Source organism: Parasteatoda tepidariorum, chromosome 8, assembly GCF_043381705.1.
Source record: "Parasteatoda tepidariorum isolate YZ-2023 chromosome 8, CAS_Ptep_4.0, whole genome shotgun sequence".
Taxonomy (NCBI): Eukaryota; Metazoa; Arthropoda; class Arachnida; order Araneae; family Theridiidae; genus Parasteatoda; species Parasteatoda tepidariorum.
The window spans coordinates 65,022,960-65,043,400 of record NC_092211.1 but is presented as its reverse complement, the minus strand read 5'-3'; the positions used below and the strand labels follow the sequence as shown (position 1 = coordinate 65,043,400).

Sequence of the window (20,441 nt, the reverse complement as noted above, 5' to 3'; positions counted from 1 at the left end):
GTAGTACTTCTCCACAATGAGGGGCGGAGCCTCCTAGTTTATATTATTTCGTAAAATATACTGGTTTTTTTTCCTCTCCATGTTGGCAGCCATGCATATATGTTAAAACGATATTAAAACAGTGCTTTTTTGGTGCACCATTTTGTTTTTGTTTTAATCTTTGAGATGGAATTTAAAATTCTTCGCAGATAAAGTTATCTAATTAATTTTGTCATTCAAAAAACTAAACAAGACATATTTAGAGCCAAAAATAGCAAAAAGTGCAGAGGATATAAAAATAACAACATTTTTACGACTATCTCGTAAATTAACTAGATTCTTACTCTCTTTTTCAACGAACTCTGTAAATGTTGCTTCGCGGCAGAGTGACGTATGACGCAGAAAAACCTGTTCGTCGCGCATTTTGGGTTAGAGTGGGAATAATAACTTATTTTATTTTGAAATCATTCTTAATTTATTTTTAAAAAAAATAAAGAATTTTCTAGAATTCTTCTTCTTTAATTATAAAAACCCATTAAGTATTTCTAAGCCATTTTCCTACATTTTTATTTTTAATTTTTTTTTTTTTGAAAAATAGCAGAAAAATTAATAAACGAAATATAATCTAACTTTTATTTTATTTGTCCTCATTTAAAAGCTTTTTTCAATGTTTAAATAGATTTTTAAGCTGTTTTTATGAACGTATTTGAAACCAATCAAGCTTTAAACAGACATGAGAAGAAATTTAAAAACAAATTAAAGTTTCTTTAAAATATTTTTTTTTTTCGAAAAAGGTGCATACTCTACATATTGTTTCATTTTTTTTTCCTTAACTATTTCTACTCCTTTTAATTCTTCTAAAGTGGTTTAGGTAACCTACCCCCCCCCCCCCCCCCCCCCCNCCCCCCCCCCCCCGTCCCTACCTTCCTTCATTTATCAAATTCTGCAGTTCATCCACTCACTGTCTAGACTACGTCTCAAAAAAAATCGGGAATTCACAGTTGTCTTCTTAAATGAAGGATATCGCTCCCAGGTGTGGTCATCGTAACTTATTAATCCCTTTATGCAAACCATCAAAAAATGTAGGTCGAAGCATTGATTGGCTGTTTGATCAAGGAAAAAAGCAGTAATTGGTTGTAAGTCATTTAGAAATTGTTTGTTTACATCTTTTTGGATTGGTTTACAAATTTGTTTATCGCTGTCTTTTAACTTCCTTTTTTTTTGGTAATTAAACTTTTACCTTCGCTGGTATCATTTAAAACACCTTTGGCCTTAAGAAAAGGTTAGGTTTTTGGGTCGATTTGATCCTAGCATATTTTTTTGAAACCAGAGTTTTAAATAATAGTAAAAATTGCGATTTTTACTAAAAAAATATGTAGTGTTGATGAAAGAGAACTTTGATTTGCGATAAAAATTGATTTTTCGAGTTCAATCACATCATCAATCGAAAATCCAAGATGCTATTTTTACTTCGAAATATGAAGCTTAGAAGAAAGTAAACATAAATGCGATAAAACTCGATTTTTCGAGAACTTAGTATAAATACTTTATCCACTTATATATACTTATACTTATGTACTTTTACTTATTTATACTTTTATATACTTAGAAACATATCGAGAACTAGACTTATGTACTTAGAAATATGTAGTGTTGAAGAAAGAAAACTTTGATATGCCATAAAAATTGATTTTTCGAGTTCAATTGAGAAGAAGCAATTTTTACTTCGAAATATGAAGCATAGAAGAAAGTAAACATAAATGCGATAAAACCCGATTTTTCGAGTTCAATCGAGAAGATGCAATTTTTACTTCGAAATATAAAGCTTAGAAGAAAATAAACTTATAAATACAAGAAAAATCGATTTTTTTTTTTAGCTCAATCGTTGAAATGCGACTTTTACTTCGAAATATCTATTGTAGAAGAAAATAAACTTATAAATACGATAAAAATCGATTTTTCGAGTTTAATCAAAAGTATGCAAATTTTATTTAGAAATAAGCAGAAGAAAGTAAACTTTTAAATGCAATGAAAATTTGATTTTTTTTTTTTTTTTAAATCAAGAAGATGCGATTTTTACATAGAAAGATAAATATTAGAAAAAAATAAACTCTTAAACGCGATAAAATATTTTTTTTAAAATTCAATTAATAAAATTTTATTTTATTTAGTTATTTTAATTATTATATGGAAATAGAAATTTTAGTTTTTAGCACTTTTTACATATTTCATGTATTTTTTCACAATGTGTATTTCTTCACATTTTGGTCATGGAACAAAATTTGCATGATTCAAATAATAATAAGATATTTTTTCTGTCATAAGACTGTCCAAAAGATTTAAAAGATTTCTTGAATCTAATTTCTTACCATTCTTATAATTTTTTGTTATAATTAAAATTCTGACAAAAGATGACACATCTATATTATATTTTTGCATAGACAATCGTTTTTCAAACGCATACAGACTAAAAAAGAATCATAAAATGTTATTTAAGTGATAAAATTGTACAAAATTTTGTTCAACATATTAGACGCTGGATTTCAGGAAGAGATACTAAAGAATTTGGTTTTCGGAATGAAATGAAATACAAAGTACTTTCAGGAAGTACTTTTACTTTTACAAAGTACTTTTTTTTTGTTAAGTGATAAAATTGTACCAAATGTTGTTTAATATATTAGACGCTGAAGCAAAGTAAGATATACTAGGGAATATGGTTTTCGGAATATAATGTAATAAAGTACTTTTGCTTTTACAAAGTACTTTTTATTTGCTTTAGTGATAAAATTGTTCCAAATGTTGTTCAATATATTAGACGCTGAATCTCAGGATGATATATTAGAGAAAATGGTTTTCGGTATGTGGTTTTCGGAATTCGGAAAAATATGGTTTTTGAAATTTCAGTATTAGTTAATTTCATTATTCGTAGTACTTCTCCACAATGATTTTTTGGCCACGTTATTTTACTAATTACGCTTAATTTATTTTTACTTACTTCGGAACGAACTCAATCATTTGCAATCACCTATTTTGTTGGGAGTTTTGAGTCCCCCATTGAGCCATATTATGGTTCAATTTAATTGGAACTTTAATACGGTGTGAAATTGAACCATATTTTGCTTCAAATCAATCCTTCTCGAATTTTGCAATTTTGAAAATAGTTAATCTGAACCAAAACATGGTTCATTTTACAAACCTTTTAAAGATGACGGCGAATTTGCATGATATTAGAAAGATTAAGAAAGACAGCGAAATTGCATGATGTTATGGTTCAGTAAACCGATATTTTGGTTCAAATTTCAACCAATTTTTCTGAGAGCAATATTTAACCATTGGTTTATAAACTTTCTTTTTCTAAATTCAAAAGCACAAGCTTTGGTAAAGTGCAAAACATAAAAATGTATATTTTAAAAGAAAATAGGACCTTGTTTAGGAGCAATTACATATTTCCCCCATTTAAATATATAAATAATGCAATTTCTCTGCGTACCTATTTTTCATATAAAATTGATGTTAATAATAATAGTCATATAAATACGTTAAAAAGATATAATCCTTTACTTTCTCTTCTTTCTAGTTCACGGTGACTACATCAGAAAGTCAAATTAAGATAATATGTAAAAAAATAACCTTGTAAAAATAACCGCTAGCAATATTGTTTCTGGAAATTGTACATAAATAGTATTCGAAAGTGCGACGGTTGAAATCTAACTTAACGTGTATCTAGTTTAAGGAACTTCATGAATTCTTTTTCTTTAACCAAGTCACGTTTCAGATGTGAGATTAGGTGTCTGTCTCAGTTCATCGCCATCGCCAAATAGAAGCATCTCTCAGCTCATTTTTCTATCGTCTAGAAGTAGTCAAATTCTAGACAAAAGGCCAGGATCTTCCCTGGTGTCGAGATTTTGTGAATAATAAATAAATAAAGCGATATCTGGTGTCCAGATTATGATTAAAAAAAAGTAGCAGACGATACATTCTGCTCAAAATTTGAAACTCTGAAAAAAATCAGACGATAAATTCAGTTCGAGATTTTGACTGACCTGAAAAATTCAGATTGGTATTCAGATCAAAATTTCGTGCCCTTAGTTTAATGAATAAATTTTAAAGTACATTTATAACTTTGGCTTTAATATTATGTAAATTTGGGTCCGGCTTTTTGACGTATGATAAATTTATAAGCATTTTTGAAATGCCTGCATTACACTCTTTTGTGTTATAAAATTTATTAAATAGATTTATTTTATATGAATAATATATATGATAAAATATATGTGTCTTATTTTCATTCTAGAACAAGAATTATTTTCCTATCCTTTTTATACTCTAAAATTTTATTTTATAACAAAACATTAAAAGATAGTTTGTGTAAAAGCTTAAATAACTTGAGTAATTTGTAATTTCCTTAAAAAGTAACTAAATTGTTTATGTAATTCTATTATACGATTCAATGATAAATTTCTGATTCATTTCCAAATTATTGATTAAAACTATTTTTTTATGTAATTCTTTTAAACAATTCATCAAGAAATTTATAATTTTTCATTGAATTGCTGACTGACTTGTTGTGTAGAAATATTTTTTTAATTTTTACTGAACTGTTGCTTTAAAAAATTCATGATGTAATTCCATTAAACAATCCTATAATAAATTCGGATTTATTATTGGGTTTTTACGTAAAGATAATTTTTTAATGTAATTCGTTTTAACAATTCAATAATGAATTCAGATTTTATATCAAATTGTTGCGCAAAACAATTATTTAATGTTATTTTAAACAATTGAATAGTAGAGACAAATGTATTATTGTTGAATGAATATGTTTGTGTAATTCTATAAAATTATTCATAAATAAATTCAGCTTGATTATTGAACTGTTGCAACAAAAAAATTTTTTAATGTATTTCTATTACACAATTTAATTATAAATTCATGTTTATTACTAAATTATTTCATGTATATATATGTATGTATGTTTGATGTGATATGTTTATTTCTCAAGATATTTTGCCGCTTTTCATACACACTTTTCGGACACTTAGTGTAAAATATTATTATCAAACCATTTAAATTTGATATATTGGTTAAATATTCCATGCTCAATTCATAATCCTTTTCCATTGTTTGATCCAAGTGTTTTTGTTGCAGCAGCACGTGGCCCTAATCTCAAACCCATTCGCTCAAGTGTGTCCTATGTGCCATAAGAGCTTCGTCAATTCAGACCTATTGATGGAACACATGCAGATTATGCACAAGAGCGGCAACAACCTAGGAATGTCCACCACCAGTAAGTTTTCTGTGCCATCTTGAAATTCTGACCTCAATAGGTTCATTTTGTTTTTATTTTATAACTGGTGTTGCTTTCAACCCCGGTTCCAGTTCTGAGTTGACAACTATGAATATCCAACTCAGTAGCCTAGTAATTTTGAACCAAACACAGAAGACAGGAGAATACCTGCATCAAGCAATGGGACAAACTAGCTTTCGAGGAGGACTTTTTGATGGAAATAACATGTATTTGCGTTACATGGAACGAAAAACTTTTCACGGTTAGCCTGGCACCAAGGGGACCCCAAACCTTGATTCGTCTACCACTGAGGATATTTTACATCAGCATTGTGTTCGATGCGAACCGGGAACAAAATTCGTACCGACCAGTCAACGCTGTGATTTGAACCTAGCAACCTCATTGGAAGGCGTAAGCTTTATCCCCTGAGCCATCGTGGCTCTCAATGTCGTTTTATTTTATTTTACAACAGTCGTAGAACAGCCGTCTTAATTCTAAGTTTACTACTATCAATGTTCATTTCCTTGTAAGTTTGAACCCGACCCAGAAGTCAAAGGAACTCCTTAATCAAGCATTGGGACAAAGTAGCCTTTATGGAGGTCTTTTTGATCTAACTAACCCGCATTTGCTTTGCAGAGAGAAGAAAACCTCCCACTGTTAGCCTGATGGCAAAGGAATTCTAACCCATGATCTGTTTGCCACTGAAGATATTTTAGTTCAGTACTGTGGTCAGTGCGAGCAGCCGGGAGTTGAACTCGTATCGACCAGTATCAACACTGGGATTTTAACCTGAGCATCTGATTGAAAGGCAAACTCCCTGTCTCTTGAGAAACCGCGAATAGTCAACCTATACTCAATTTAGATACTCAATCAATAGGGTCATTGTAAATAGCACGTATCTCGTTTAATTTAATACCGTACACGCAAAGTTTCTCCCGATATAACGCGGGAGAAACTTTCCATGACAAATTTTGTCTTACCTCCATTAGCTTAGAGAAAAGTAAGTTGAGGTAATCTTGCAGTAAACCATGACATCTCAAATCCTAAAGAAATACAAACATGTTATTGCAGGATTGCTTCCCTACTTCGTAATCCTGAAACTTACAAAAATAAGTTTTTGACGTCGAGAGCTGAAACAAAATGCATCTGGAATGGAAAATTAGGTTATGGTTTGCACCCTTTTATATAAAACTTAATTTAAACCTCATTTACGCCTCATAAAATAAACCTAATACTATTGCTGAACATCATTTGTGCATGAAATCGGGGGAAATTGTTCACACCACAACTATGCTTATTTGCTTGAAGAGTAGAAAAATTAATCTGTACGCCTCAAAACAACCTCTCTAAGCTGGTTGCTCTAAGGTAGATTTATCTCAACCTCAAAACAACCTCTCTAAGCTGGTTGCTCTAAGATAGATTTATCTCAACCTCAAAACAACCTCTCTAAGGTAGATTTCTATCAACCTCAAAACACCCTCAACTGCGAATTAAGCAAATCCATGCACCTTGATTATGAACCTTGGGATTTTGATTTTCATGAAACATGTTAACTCGATTTTATCTAGGAGTACCTTTTGGTAGATGAAAGTAGACATCGTTGGCATCCTAGCTCTCACTAGATAATGGTTATATTCCCGTTGAATGTTATAGCTTTTTTTTTATAAAACTGATTTTAACTATTTTATTACATGATTTTAATTATATTTCCGTTTTTTACACTCATGTTTTTCACCTAACTTTTTTCCTAAAATTTCACATCACTTTCTTTTGTTTTTATTTCTTCTCTTTCAATATCGAAGTTTTTCCGGAAAGGGAATTTACAAATCCATCTTCTTTAAGTCGAAACCTTATCATCAGTAAGTAAAAATCTTACAAAATCGTTACTATGCAAAAAGTAAAAATATTAACAAGCTTGAATGGTTCCCTTTCAAATACAATGGTTCTTAAAGGGGAGTTGCTGTTGACGTAGGCCATTAAAGCAGCAAGGTGTGCGATTGCTCTTGTTTTCCTGTGGCGCCATCTATGACCAAGAATTCGACTTCTGCCACACCCATACGTCACACCCGTTTATAGGGTGGGCCCATTCATTCATTCATCCACACATCGTAATTTTGACCTGAACCAGAGAACGATCAATCTCCAATTCAGTACTCCCAGGGGTATAATTTGTTATGAGAACATGGAGGACTTTGTGACCCAACAGATTTAACGTGCATCAGTGCCTATTTGCTACACTTCGGCCGGCTGGATTTGAACTCCCGTTCTCATGAACGCGAGTTCAGTACGCTACCAACCAGGCTAACTCGGTCCTTAAAAGGGTGTTAAACGATCTAAACTCGTCATCTCCGATATTTTTTTCTCTTCTGAAAACTTATAGTTTGTGAACATTGTTTAAACTTCATTAGTATACAAAAGAGAGTTTGTGTATTGAAGATTGCATAAATCTGTTGACGCAGGTAAAAGAAGAACCAGCAGCCACCAGTGTCCGCTGTGCGGTAAAACGTATGTGAACGAAGGATCTTTGAGGAAGCATATTGCATCCCACCAGGATCCGGCCGCTACCATGGCAGCAGGCTTGCAAGGCCCTCCCCTCAGAATGTGGCCTTGCACCGTCTGCAACACCGTCTTCACACAAGAGGCTGGTAAGTACCATGCACTCCTTGTGATATAGTTTCTTCTATATGATCCTTACATCATCTTTTTTATCAATGCATCCCATTACATGATCCTTTTATCCTTGCATCCCATTACATGATCCTTACATAACGCTTTTATACTTGCATCCCATTACATGAACCTTACATAACGCTTTTTTCCTTCCATCCCATTACATGATCCTTGAAAATACATTATTCTTTTATCTGAGCGTCCCTTTGCATGATTCTTGGAATCGCGTTATCTTTTATCCATTCATCCCATTACATGATCCTTGGAAGTACTCTTATCCTCTTATCTATGCATCTCATTATATGATTCTTAAAAATGCATTATCACCTTTGCATGATCCTTTTTTTCATGCATACCATTACATAATCATTGGAAATATATTATCCTTTTTACCATAAATCCCATTGCATAATCCTTGGAAATATATTATCTTTTTGTTCCATACATCCCATTACATGATCCTTGAAAATACATAATTCTTTTATCTGAGCGTCCCTTTGCATGATTATTGGAATCGGGTTATCTTTTATCCATTCATCCCATTGCATGATCCTTGGAAGTACATTATCCTCTGATCTATGCATCTCATTATATGATTCTTAAAAATACATTATCATCTTTACATGATCCTTTTTTTATGCATCCCATTACATAATCATTGGAAATATATTATCCTTTTTACCATACATCCCATTGCACAATCCTTGGAAATATATTATCTTTTTTTTCCATACATCCCATTACATGATCCTTGAAAATACATTATTCTTTTATCTGAACTTCCCTTTGCATGATTCTTCGAATCACGTTATATTTTATCCATTCATCCCATTACATGATCCTTGGAAGTACTCTTATCCATGCATCTCATTATATGATTCTTAAAAATGCATTATCATCTTTACATGATCCTTTTTTTCATGCATCCCATTACATAATCCTTGGAAATATATTATCCTTTTTACCATACATCCGCCATTGCATAATCCATGGAAATACATTATCCTTACATGATTCTTTTATGTATGCATGCCATTATATATTCCTTAGAATTACGTGATCCTTTTTTCCATGCACCCTTTATATGAGCCTTGAAAATTCATGATACTTATATAAATCTTTTTTCCGTGAATCCCATACATGAGCCTTGAAAATACATAATCATTTTATCCATGCATTCCATTGCGTGATCCTCAGAAATACATGATCTTTTTATCCTTGAATCCCGCTCTATTATTCTTGCAATTACATTACCTTGTAAGTAGAATCTGAAATTAAACACATTCACTTTGAGCCCGGCATGTTCGTGAATATGCTAAATGATACGTGAATGTGCTAAATCTCACATTTTTGCTTGTTTATATTCCACCAAAATACATCAATTTGTTACCATGAATACTCTTTTTCTTGATGAGTAATGAAAACGTGGTGTCTAACGAAATTGCTATTCACAAGAATTATAATTTAAAATTATTATTATCAGCTTATGGCAGAGAATTGCAACTCACTGATATTTTTTTTCTTGCTCTTTGAATACTCAAAATGTGAAATTAATGTTAGGGGTCCAAATTTTCTATCGCTCTCTGTTGGGGTTCTATTTGTCTGATTGCAGTTACCCTCAATATTCTGATGGTTAAAAATCGAAATTGTCAGAAAAAGTAAGATTACCTAACTTAATTAATAGTTAACACTAAAACTGATTAGCATATTTAAGCTCAACCTTTATGAACCATTTCGAGTGACACTAGCACGTGAAAATCCGATATTTAGAACAATAGTTATTCAGGATGACTTTTATTGGCTCAAGCAAACGTCTTATACGGTGCGCCAGAAAACACACCACTCTGAATAACTTTTGATGTAATGATCGGATCTTCACGTTCTAGGACTCAATCTTAATGGTTCGAGGAGGTGATGACAAATGTGATAATTATTTAGAACAGAAGATGTTTTAAGTTACGAAATCAGACACAAAAACATACTTTTGAAGGAACAAACCGAATAAAGAAACCTTTTTTTTTACGCATTCAGATTACCCCTGAAACATAGGGGGTAGCCGCAAGCTGAGAAATATTGTCCCAATAGTTTGGTCAGGAGAGCGATCAAAAATTTGGACCCCTTAATGTTAATTTTACTTTTTGCTTATTTTGCCATATCTATAGGACTTTTTAAGCAAAGTGAAAAAAATGTACACACAATTATAAAACTCATTTATCCAAAGATAATTAGATGGTCACAGTAAACTTATAGTAAGTATTTATTTTATTTAATAAAAGTCGAAAACATTTTGAATTGTAAGGTATACAATTTTTTATATAATTTTAAATTATGTAATTTCGCATGGCAAAAAACAAAATTTGTGCGAAATCGGTGCAATAGTTATTGAGAAATCGAATTTTAAATATGCTACTTTTTTAAAAAATTCTATTTCTCAATAACTATTCAATGAATTTCGCTCAAAGTTTGTATTTTGCCATGCACTTTAAAATGTAAAAAAATGTTTACCTTGCAATTCAAAAAATTTTCTATAATTATTTAATAAATTAGTAAGAAATAATAAATATTGATTAACATTTACGATTGACTAACATTTGCATGGAAGTATCTTTAGATAAATGAATTTCATAATTTTTAGAAATATTTTTTAAATTCGCTTATAAAATTCTCGAGATATGGCGAAATACGCCGAAAGTAAAATTAATATTAAGGGGTTCAAACTTTGGACCGCTTTCCTGACAAAACTATTGAGACCATATTTGCCAAATTGCGGCTACCCCCTGTATTTTTGGGGTCAGAAGTCCGAATCCCTTGGAGAAAAAATAAGGTAAATTCGGAGATCTAGTTTAGATTAAGTAGAAAGATGTTTTATTCACAGAAAGTACGTTTTTGTGTCTGATTTCGTGGCTTAAAATATTGTCTGCGCTAATTAATTTGCATATTTGAGGTCATCCCTTCAAACCATTAAGAACGAGTCCTAGAACGTGAAGATCCGAGGTCAAAAGTTATTCAGGGTGGTCCGTTTTTTTAGCGCACTGTACGATATCGATCGATATCGTATACGATACATATCGATATCGATAATTAGTATATTTTTCAATTTATTAACGCCAGTTGATTAACTAAATGTAATAGTTTTTATTTACATTATAATAACAAAACAAATTGCTTGTTGTAATCTGATTTACATAAATAAAGTAATTATATCATTAATTGTAACAAAAAATAACTGTTTTACCCCAAAACAGATAAAAGCAGGAAAGTCTGTTTAATGAGATTTATGAGGATTGGACAAATTGTGCGATATTTTTTTTCAGATTAATATCGATTTATTATCCTACGAGAATTCTTTTTACTATAGTAAGCTCATAACCAGGTTTAAGGTGACGTGAAACTTTGTCTTGCATATGTAACTATGATGAATTAACTGACATTATTAGTCAAGTGACGTGTAATCTTCTGGGGATCTGGTTAACAAATAGTTGTCCGCAGAAATATTTGAGATTGATAACGTTAACCATTTCAAATCTTACTTTTTTTCATTTAGAAGATATAAATAATAAATATGATTATGTATAGAGTCAAGATCATATATCTAAGCTAAATATTATAAACATGTGAAAATTAGGACATAAATATAACTGAAATAAATTATAATATATTAATTATAGCGGAATTATATAATATAAGGTGCGCCGTAAAAAAATTGAGCAAAAATGTGTCAAAATGACTTCAAAACAAATAATAGTCGAATTTAAAAACCCTGTGTATTCAAAATTCAAACAGCATATACTAGAGCTGTGATGGCTCAGGGGATAGAGCGTTCGCTTTCCAATAAAGTGAACCGGGTTTAAATCCCGACGATGGTTGGTCGATATGAATCCGCATCCGGCGTGCACCGATCACAGTACTGACGTGAAATATCCTCAGTGGTAGACAGATCGTGGGTAGAGTCTCCTTGTCGTCAGGCTAATCGTGGGAGGTTCTCGTGGTCTTTCTGTCCGTGTAACGCAAATGCGGGTTAGTTCCATCAAAAGTTCTCCACGAAGGCAAATTTCTCCCTATACTTGATCCAGGAGTTCCCTTGTCTTCTGGATTGGATTCAATATTTGAGCAAATCGCATAGAGTGTAAGAAAGATCCTCGTTTCTTGCCGACAGGATTCGAACCAATGACCACCCGGTTCGCAGTAGGATGCTTTACCCGCCTTAGTCTTACTCCCGAACCCAAGTTAGGAAGCTTTATATAATATCCTCCGCAATGACACATCATGACATATTAATTTCCAATTTCAATGGTACAAAGAGTTGCAATTTTCTAAAATATATTCGTTATAGCTTCGTAGCACAGAAGATTAATAATTTTAATTTCACTTTTTGCTTATTTTGCTTTTTCTTAAAAACTTATAATAAATGGAATGTATGTCATGATGCGTGTGACGGCCACTACCAATAAATATTTGGACACGTGTGATTGAAAAGAAAAACAAACTTTATTCGTAATCAATAGTTGGTAGAACCTCTACGACAGGCAATTAAAGCATGAACCTTCCGGGGCATACTTCCCACAAGTCCATGTGTGACGGCTAGTGGTATTTTCTTCCACTCGTCTCCTTCACCGATTTTGGACGGGTAGTACACCCCTTAATTCGGCTATCCAACTCGTCCCAGAGGTTCTTGATAGGGTTCAGGTCTGGGCTCTGGGCAGGCCAGTCCATTCGATTAACCTCATTGGCACCATACCAAGCCTTGGTGACCCTCGCAACATGACAGCTGACATAGTCGTTCTGGAAGTAACAGGGACCCACCCCGTAAAACTGCCGCAACGTAGGAAGCACATTGTCAAACAAAATAGTGCAGTAGGCATCTACGTTGAGCTTACCATGAATAGGGACCAAGGGTGCAATCCATACCGTGAGAAGCGCCCCCAGACCATAATTCCACCTCCGCCGAACTTGACTGTTGGCGCAATGCATTCTGGCAGGAGACGTTCTCCAGTCATACGTTAGACCCAGACCCTGCCATCCGCACGGCAGAGGGTGAACCTTGATTCGTAGTTCCATAGAACCGCTTTCCACTGATCTACTGTCTAATTTCGATGTGCTTTGCATCACATTAACCGAGCAGCGCGGTTGGATTTTGTGATCAAAGACTTATGGGCAGCAGCACGACCATGAAAACCAAGCAGATGTGCTTCCTTATGGATGGTATTATTTGAAACAACACTCCCTGATGCCTTTTGAAACTCCTGGAGTATGTGGGCCATCTGCTGGGTGCGGCTCTGGACAACATCCGTCGGTTTCTATCTCCCAGTTTCGTTGGTCTTCCGACTCGGGCCACATTCCGACACTCACCGCTCACCTTCCCCTTCTTAATCACATAAGCCACTGTCGATTTTGGGTAATTCAGCTAGCTAGATATGTCCCTTAAGGATCGGCCATATTTGTGATACTCAACAATAATACCTTTTTCGCAATCAGAGAGCTCCGAACTGCTTGGCATCTTACATGGGACTAATGCCGATGTTGTTCCCTACGCGATATATACCGGCGGAGGGCGTGACGCATCTCAGGACCACAGATATAGTCATTTGCATAGGTGCCCAAATACTTATTGGTAGATAGTGTATAAGGCCCCCTAACTCACCCTGATTAGAGCATCCTACTACGAAACGAGAGATCCTGGGTTCGAATCTTGTTGGCAGTCAACAATCATCTCTCTCGCATATTTCTCCCCTCACATCACTTTTGAGACCATTTTACTCAAAAATGCTGATTCAATTTTGAATACATAGGGTTTTCAAATTTGACTATTATTAGTTTCAGAATCATTATGAATGCCTACTAAAGTTTTTTTAATTTTATTTCCAATGGCACATTAGAAGACAATTGAAAATCAAAATGATAACAATAAGTCTATAAATGAGAGCGAGCAGTCCTGTAGAGTTCCTAGATTGATGTCCGAGGAAGAGCTAAACAGATCGGACAGGTCCATCTCTTCTTGGAGATCGCACAAAGTACAAAAAATATTAGGAACCACGTTGAGGTGACGTAGATGTTTATTTAAGCAATCGTGTCGAAATATGGCTACAGATTTCATCCTTGGCCACTGAGGGACATCGAGAATCTGTTTTAGCCATGGTTTATTGGCGATTTTTGAGTTCCTCGCGGAAAGAGTCCCTGAAGATGTTTTTTTAAATTTGTTATCAGACAGTGAATATTATTGAAAGGAAGTCTGGGATTAGATCTCTCTTTTTACAGCATACCGTTTCTTAGTATTGTTTTTAGAAAGATACCAATAAATAATAGCATTAGATGGAAAGACAATAGCATGATACACAAAATCTTAATGCTTTTCACGTGGAATAATCTTCAAAAATCGCTGGCCTAAATAATATGAAAATGTAGTTTATAATTTTTCCACCCTAAACCCTTAAATTATATTAACACTAGATTGCCTAAGGAAGTCATTTTGACTTTTTTTTAATTTAAATTAGAAAAACAATTATGTATAAAGTGACGCAATTTCGTAGAATTTTGTGACTTTTTGTGCAACATATAATTTTCCCATTATTAATATTTACTAATAACTTGTTATGAAACTGTAAATAATATAAAAAGTATTAAAAATTAATTTTAAACAAATTTCTTTACACATTAGGTATTCTTTCACAATTCAGTCATTTTGACTGCTTTTGGCAACGTAGGTATATAGTATATACTATATACTAAGTTTCGGTCTTTCTAGTGCTAAACAGATATTCAATAAAAACTCTTTTTTTTTATTTATTCAATATTTTAACTTATAAACCAGTAGCTTCTAAGGAAATTGATAAATCGTTGTTTTTATTTATTTATTTTTTTTAACTTTTATTGTAATTAGACCTTGCTGTATGTTGTTACATATTATTTAAGTTTATACAAATTCAAATAATATAATCGTTATATTAAATAAAAATCGATTTGATAAAAAAATAATCTCAATTATTAGTTTTTTTACATATTAATTTTATTTATACATTTGATAGTTATTATTTTGAATATTTTAATTCTTAATTAATTTATCTGTATTTTGAATCAATATTTTTATTGCACACACTTTATTATCTTTCTATGAACTTTTAGCAAACAAAAGATAAATAAATAAAAATTAATTAAATTCATATTGATTCAAGAGTGTTAAATTGCATTTTTATTTGCTTTGATGAGATTAATAAAGCAATATATATTTTTTTAAACATCTCCACGAGCCTAGAAAATAAAATTTTTCCTGTAAAATATTTTAAAGTGGAATTCTTTGTTATAAATATAATCTAATCAAGAAGTAAGCTATTGAACTAATTTTTTATTTATATTAAAAAGAAAATTTTAAATGGTTTTCCTAATATGATTATATTTTTAGAAATAAGCTTGATGGATTAGCACTTTACTTTGTGACTCTTGTTTTGATATAATTTTTTTTCACTCTAATCCTTAGTTTCAGGTTTTAACTTTTTTTTCTTTTATTAACAGGATTGTTTATTTTGAAAAATAATTATTAAAATATGCAACATAATTTCCTATCTTAAATTTGTATTTGTATAAATTTTTTAAGCTTTTTCATAAATTATATTATTGCCTTGCAGAATATGAGTTTAAAATCTAATTATTTTTTTAAATTGTAAATACAAAATGTTTAATTTTCATTAAGAGTTGTAACTTATTTTACTTATTTGTATTATTAACTTATTTGTACTTATTAACTTATTTGTACTTATTTTATAAAATAGGCTTTATTTAAAATTAATCGTCCTTGGCGTCTCAGTGGACCATATTTCGAGGGAAACGAAATTAATATAATATGACAGTGGATCACATAAAAGTTTGCGACAAATTTCTTAGGGAATTAGGGCACAGTATTAGGATTTAAATTGCATAGAATTCGATGCCTAAAAAGTCGTCGTACGCGGCTAGAGGAGCTTTCCCTGTTATGACCTTTTCAAAAGCGTGCGAAGAAACAGTTCATAATATGGTATCGCCTCTAGCGGCGTATGATGACATTTCTGGGCATGGGTTTCTATACAATTTTAATTCTAATGATGTGCTGCAACTCCCCTAGAAGTGTGTTGCAACATTTATCTGACTCCATGTTATATATAACTTTTTAAACTTGTATCTTTCGACAAAAATAGATTTAAAATGTCATTTTTTTAAAGAAATCGATTCCAGATTTGAAATCAGCGAGTATCAAGTATCTGTTAAAAAAAAATCTCGTGCAACAGAAAAGAACCAAAACAAAATTTGTTCCCCAGTGTTATCGAAATCAATGTATAATTCTCCCACTTTGCAAAATTTTTGAGCCTAGATAATGCAGGGTTGGTATAGCCTTTTTTTAAAAAAAAAACTAGATCAAAAAATACTTTTCAATTATGCAAAGGCGTGTCCTTTCTTTAAATTGACATTTTGCGCTATTTTCAACATTAGCATAAAATGCGCTGTGTGAAAAATAGGCCTAACAGTTGTGATTAACTGTTGCAAGCACAGATATGAAAATAGCATGCTAGTCACAAAAAAGCGTAATTAAATGTGATGACAGTGCCTTAAAGATGATGTCGAAAAGATGTGCTTTATAAGGGTGTTAGCATTCAAAGTCTGTAATGGAAACTCTTAAATGCTTGATTTAGCACATCTTTAAGAATTAAGGAGACAGTATGTGAGATTTTGTTGTAAAAACATTAGTGACATACTGCTCTGAGCAAATAAAGTATGTTATTACCCAAATATGGTAAAGTTCATAGTGTTTCTGGCTCTAAGGGAAAACAAAAGAGCGCGGTCATTTTTACCGGAGCGTTTCGGTAATGATTTTAGTAAAATTAACAATAACATATAGTTTAATCTGTTACAAAATTTGATAAAATTCAGTAATTTTATTATGATACCTTAGAGCATGGCATTAAAACCATTTATTTGGTTACTTTTACTTTAAGTTATTTTTAAATTTTCCTATGCTACCCTGTAGAATTGATCGAGGCTAGGATAACCTAGTTGGTAGGGCGTTGGTCCCATGTCCGAGAGGTCGTGTGTTCGATTCTCGCCGGACTGTAGTAAATGGTGACTGCACGTTAAATCTGTCGGATCATAAAGTCCTCCGTGTTCCCATAACAAATCATTTCTCTGGGGGTATTGAATTGGAGATTGATCGTTTTCTGGTTTAGGTCAAAATTACGATCGGTGGAGGAATTAATGGGTACTCCCTGTAAAACGGGCTGTGACGTGTGTGTGGCTGAAGTCCTATTCTTGAAATAAAAGAAAAGAGAATACAAAATACATAAACTAATTATAAAAGGAAAGGAAATTTCAAAAAACCTACTTAAAAGCATATTCCATTGCCAAAACCAGAAGTACACCACACTCAGAAAATCACAAACCAAACAATTTTTAGCAATTGAATATGTTTTTAAGTAGGTTTTTTGAAATTTCTTTTTCTTTTATTATTAGTTTATGTATTTTGTATTAATTTTACTTTTATATTTTGTTTTTCTATTTTATATTCTCTTTTTTCTCCTTTCCTGGACTTCTTGCAAAAGGGAACGGAGAGAGCACATTTTAGACATTTGTCTTGCTCTCTCGATAGAAAATATTTTGTACTATTTTTATATCTTCCGGGGCTGGTAGGCCCTGACGATGTCAGCTTTTTTTCCCATTGTTTCTTCTTGTTTACAATTTGCTATTGGTTTCAGTTTTCATGTGGAATTTCTGCTACATTGCGTAATTTTCCTTTGAAATTGTAGTTTTATACTGTTTAACATGAATTTTGATTTCTCTTTTTTATCATTGACCATTTTTAAATTAAGGCAAGGGACCAAGTGATATTGAAATGTCATAAGTTTACCTATGAGTGACTGAGTGTAAACAATTACAAGACTCCTAAAACCGAAGGAAATATAGGACAATTCTAGTTTATCCCTCCTCTTGTATTATGTTTACGAGACGGTGTGTGATCATGGCTTGATATTTCATGTGGTTAATATTTCATGGCTTGATATTTCATGTGATCATGGCTTGATATTCATGGAAGTTTTATTATTGTGATTTGGATTTGAATTGACTCTCAATTTTACCATTCATAAGAGTTTTTTGTAATTTATAAATTCTGAAAGGTCGTCCGTCAGCCATAAATAAATTTGAGTAAAATTTATATCACAACGTAAATAAAGCGTAAGGTTTACTATGTTTTGAGTATCTTATTTGACTGTATTTGTGTATCCGTGGTGGCTTAAAGGGTGGAGCTCTCGCCGTCCAATGAGTTGAACCGGGTTCTCTTCGGTTGGTCCTTTCGAATTCCGCACCCGGCTCGCAACAACCACAGTGGTGACGTAAAATATCTTCAGTGGTAGACGGATCTTGGGTTCGAGTCACTTTGCCGTTAGGCTAACCGTAGGACTTTATCCCGGTTTTCCTCTCCATTCAGCCTAAATGCAGGTTAGTTCCATCGAAAAATCCTCCACAAAGGTAAATTTCTCCCAATACTTGATCCAGGAGTTCCCTTGTCTTCTGGATTGGGTTCAAAATTCCAAGGCTATGAAGTTGTAAGTCGGAAGTAATACCCGGAAGTCTAACGAAGAATTTCAACCCTTAGCGCCCCAGTGTTTAGCTTTATACGATTATCCAATCCTACATTGGAATATTCATAAGAAATAGGGGGACCGGAAAATAATGTCATTTCGGTGCATTTGTGATCAAGCTTTTATTTTTAATCAATAATGTATTCACCCTCGTTAGCAACAACCTTTCAATGCCGGATCGAAAATGAATCGAAATGGATTGGAAAAAAAAGGAATTGGTTTTTAAGACAAACGAATATTTAATGCGCCGAAACGACGTTACTTTCCAGTCCCTCTAATACTTGGTTGATTTCATTATTGTAATTTTACCGTAATATTAGAAGGAAAATTCTGAAAATGTGGCTTTAATTCGACGCTAACAATCAAACCAAGGAAATAAAAATATACGTTTTAACCAATTTGCGTCTCATAGAAAGACTAAACTTTCACTGATACGTAATTCCCTTTAATAACTTATTAAGTTAGCAGAAATTATGCACTATGTCATAGTTCATGCTACCTATCTTTTTAGTTTAATCCTGGACTGATTTTAAAAATGTGTTTTTTTTTCCAGGACTCCTGCACCATATGGAAGCCATGCGCACCGACCCAAGACATCAGTTCGCTGCTCAGTATCTTCTGAGCCGTGCTGCTGCCGAACGGAGAATGAAGGATCCAAGTGACCCATCTGGTTCTGGTATGCCACCCTCCTCCTCTGCTGAGCAACAGCACCATGCCCACTTGCAACAGCAGTGCTCCAATATGATGGGAGGCATGCCACCACCTCAACAGCAGCCACAACAACAACAGCAGCCACAGCCACAACAGCAGCAGCAACAACGTCTTGGTAGCAACAATAGCAACAGCAGCAACTGTTGTAGCTCCGATTCTGAAACGGATCTCAACAATAGCCCACCCACCGCCAAATCAGACAACTCCTTACAACCGCAGCAGCAACAGCACTACACGAACATGCTACATTAACGAAAATTGGACGTTTAATCGCCAAGCATGTATATATATATACATATATACTGTGCTGCCATTTTAAAGTTATATAAATCGGACACGATATAAAAGAAAGAAAATTCCTGTACGATATTTGACATATATTTGTAATATATGTTAAAAACTTTATGACAATTATTGGTAAATTTAGCTCATGACTTTTTCAGTTGTTCTGTACGACATTATTTACTAACATCAGGCGATATGAAAGCCTTTTTATTCTCATAGACTGATTTGTTTTTATTTCCCTTTCATTTTAGTTTGTTTATCTTTGTTTGATTCTAGTGACGATATCGATGTAAAATGAAGCATACCTTAAATTGTTTATATAATGTATATGTATATCCTTTTAAGCATGTAAAGATTATGAATTTTTTTTTTACTCTTACTTATAGAAATGTGTTGCTGCATTTGTATAATGTGGACAATACCAAATATCTCAACGTATTTCGATGTTATAAAGATTCTTCAAAGATAGTTTTATAATAAGTTAACATTTGCAGCCCATTATAAAAAAATAATATCCTTTCTAGGGGGAGTAAAAGTTTTATTAAACATGGTTATGTTGATACAAAAGATTTTAATGTCATATTAAGAATTATTGCTATTTCATTTGTAAAAGAAATAGGTGAAGAGGGAAATGAAACTTATGTTGCTGAGATAGTATCTGTAAAAACAACAATAATTATCTATAAAAAGTTTAGAATATTACTCATAACACCATTTATAAATTTCCATCGAAAACAGAATAAAATATTTTTAATTATAATCTAAACATTGCTTGCATTTAATAGAAATATTACATCGCCTATTATTACAAAAATGCAAAACATCAATATTGGTATACAAAAATTTGTTTTATGAGATTATTTTGTTGTTGTTTTCTGTTAAATTGAGCTAAATGTTTATGATAAGTTTTA

General features: G+C 32.5%; 1 protein-coding gene across 10 annotated transcripts in view; it reads left to right on the top strand.

Annotated features, from left to right (window-relative positions):
- Window positions 1–19,601, top strand: part of LOC107436894 (zinc finger protein rotund) — a 318,292-nt gene extending 298,691 nt beyond the window's left edge. For 4 of the 10 annotated variants that reach the window (XM_071184141.1, XM_071184138.1, XM_071184142.1 and 1 more), the window contains 3 exons: window positions 5,131–5,266; window positions 7,726–7,911; window positions 19,088–19,601. In XM_071184141.1, the coding sequence (XP_071040242.1) occupies window positions 5,131–5,266; window positions 7,726–7,911; window positions 19,088–19,497 (732 nt within the window). In that variant the 3' untranslated portion in view covers window positions 19,498–19,601. Of the gene's footprint in view, window positions 1–5,127; window positions 5,267–7,725; window positions 7,912–19,087 lie in introns of all 10 variants that reach the window. The other 6 variants (XM_071184140.1, XM_071184137.1, XM_071184135.1 and 3 more) reach the window with 3 other exon arrangements.
- Window positions 19,602–20,441: the final 840 nt, after the last annotated feature.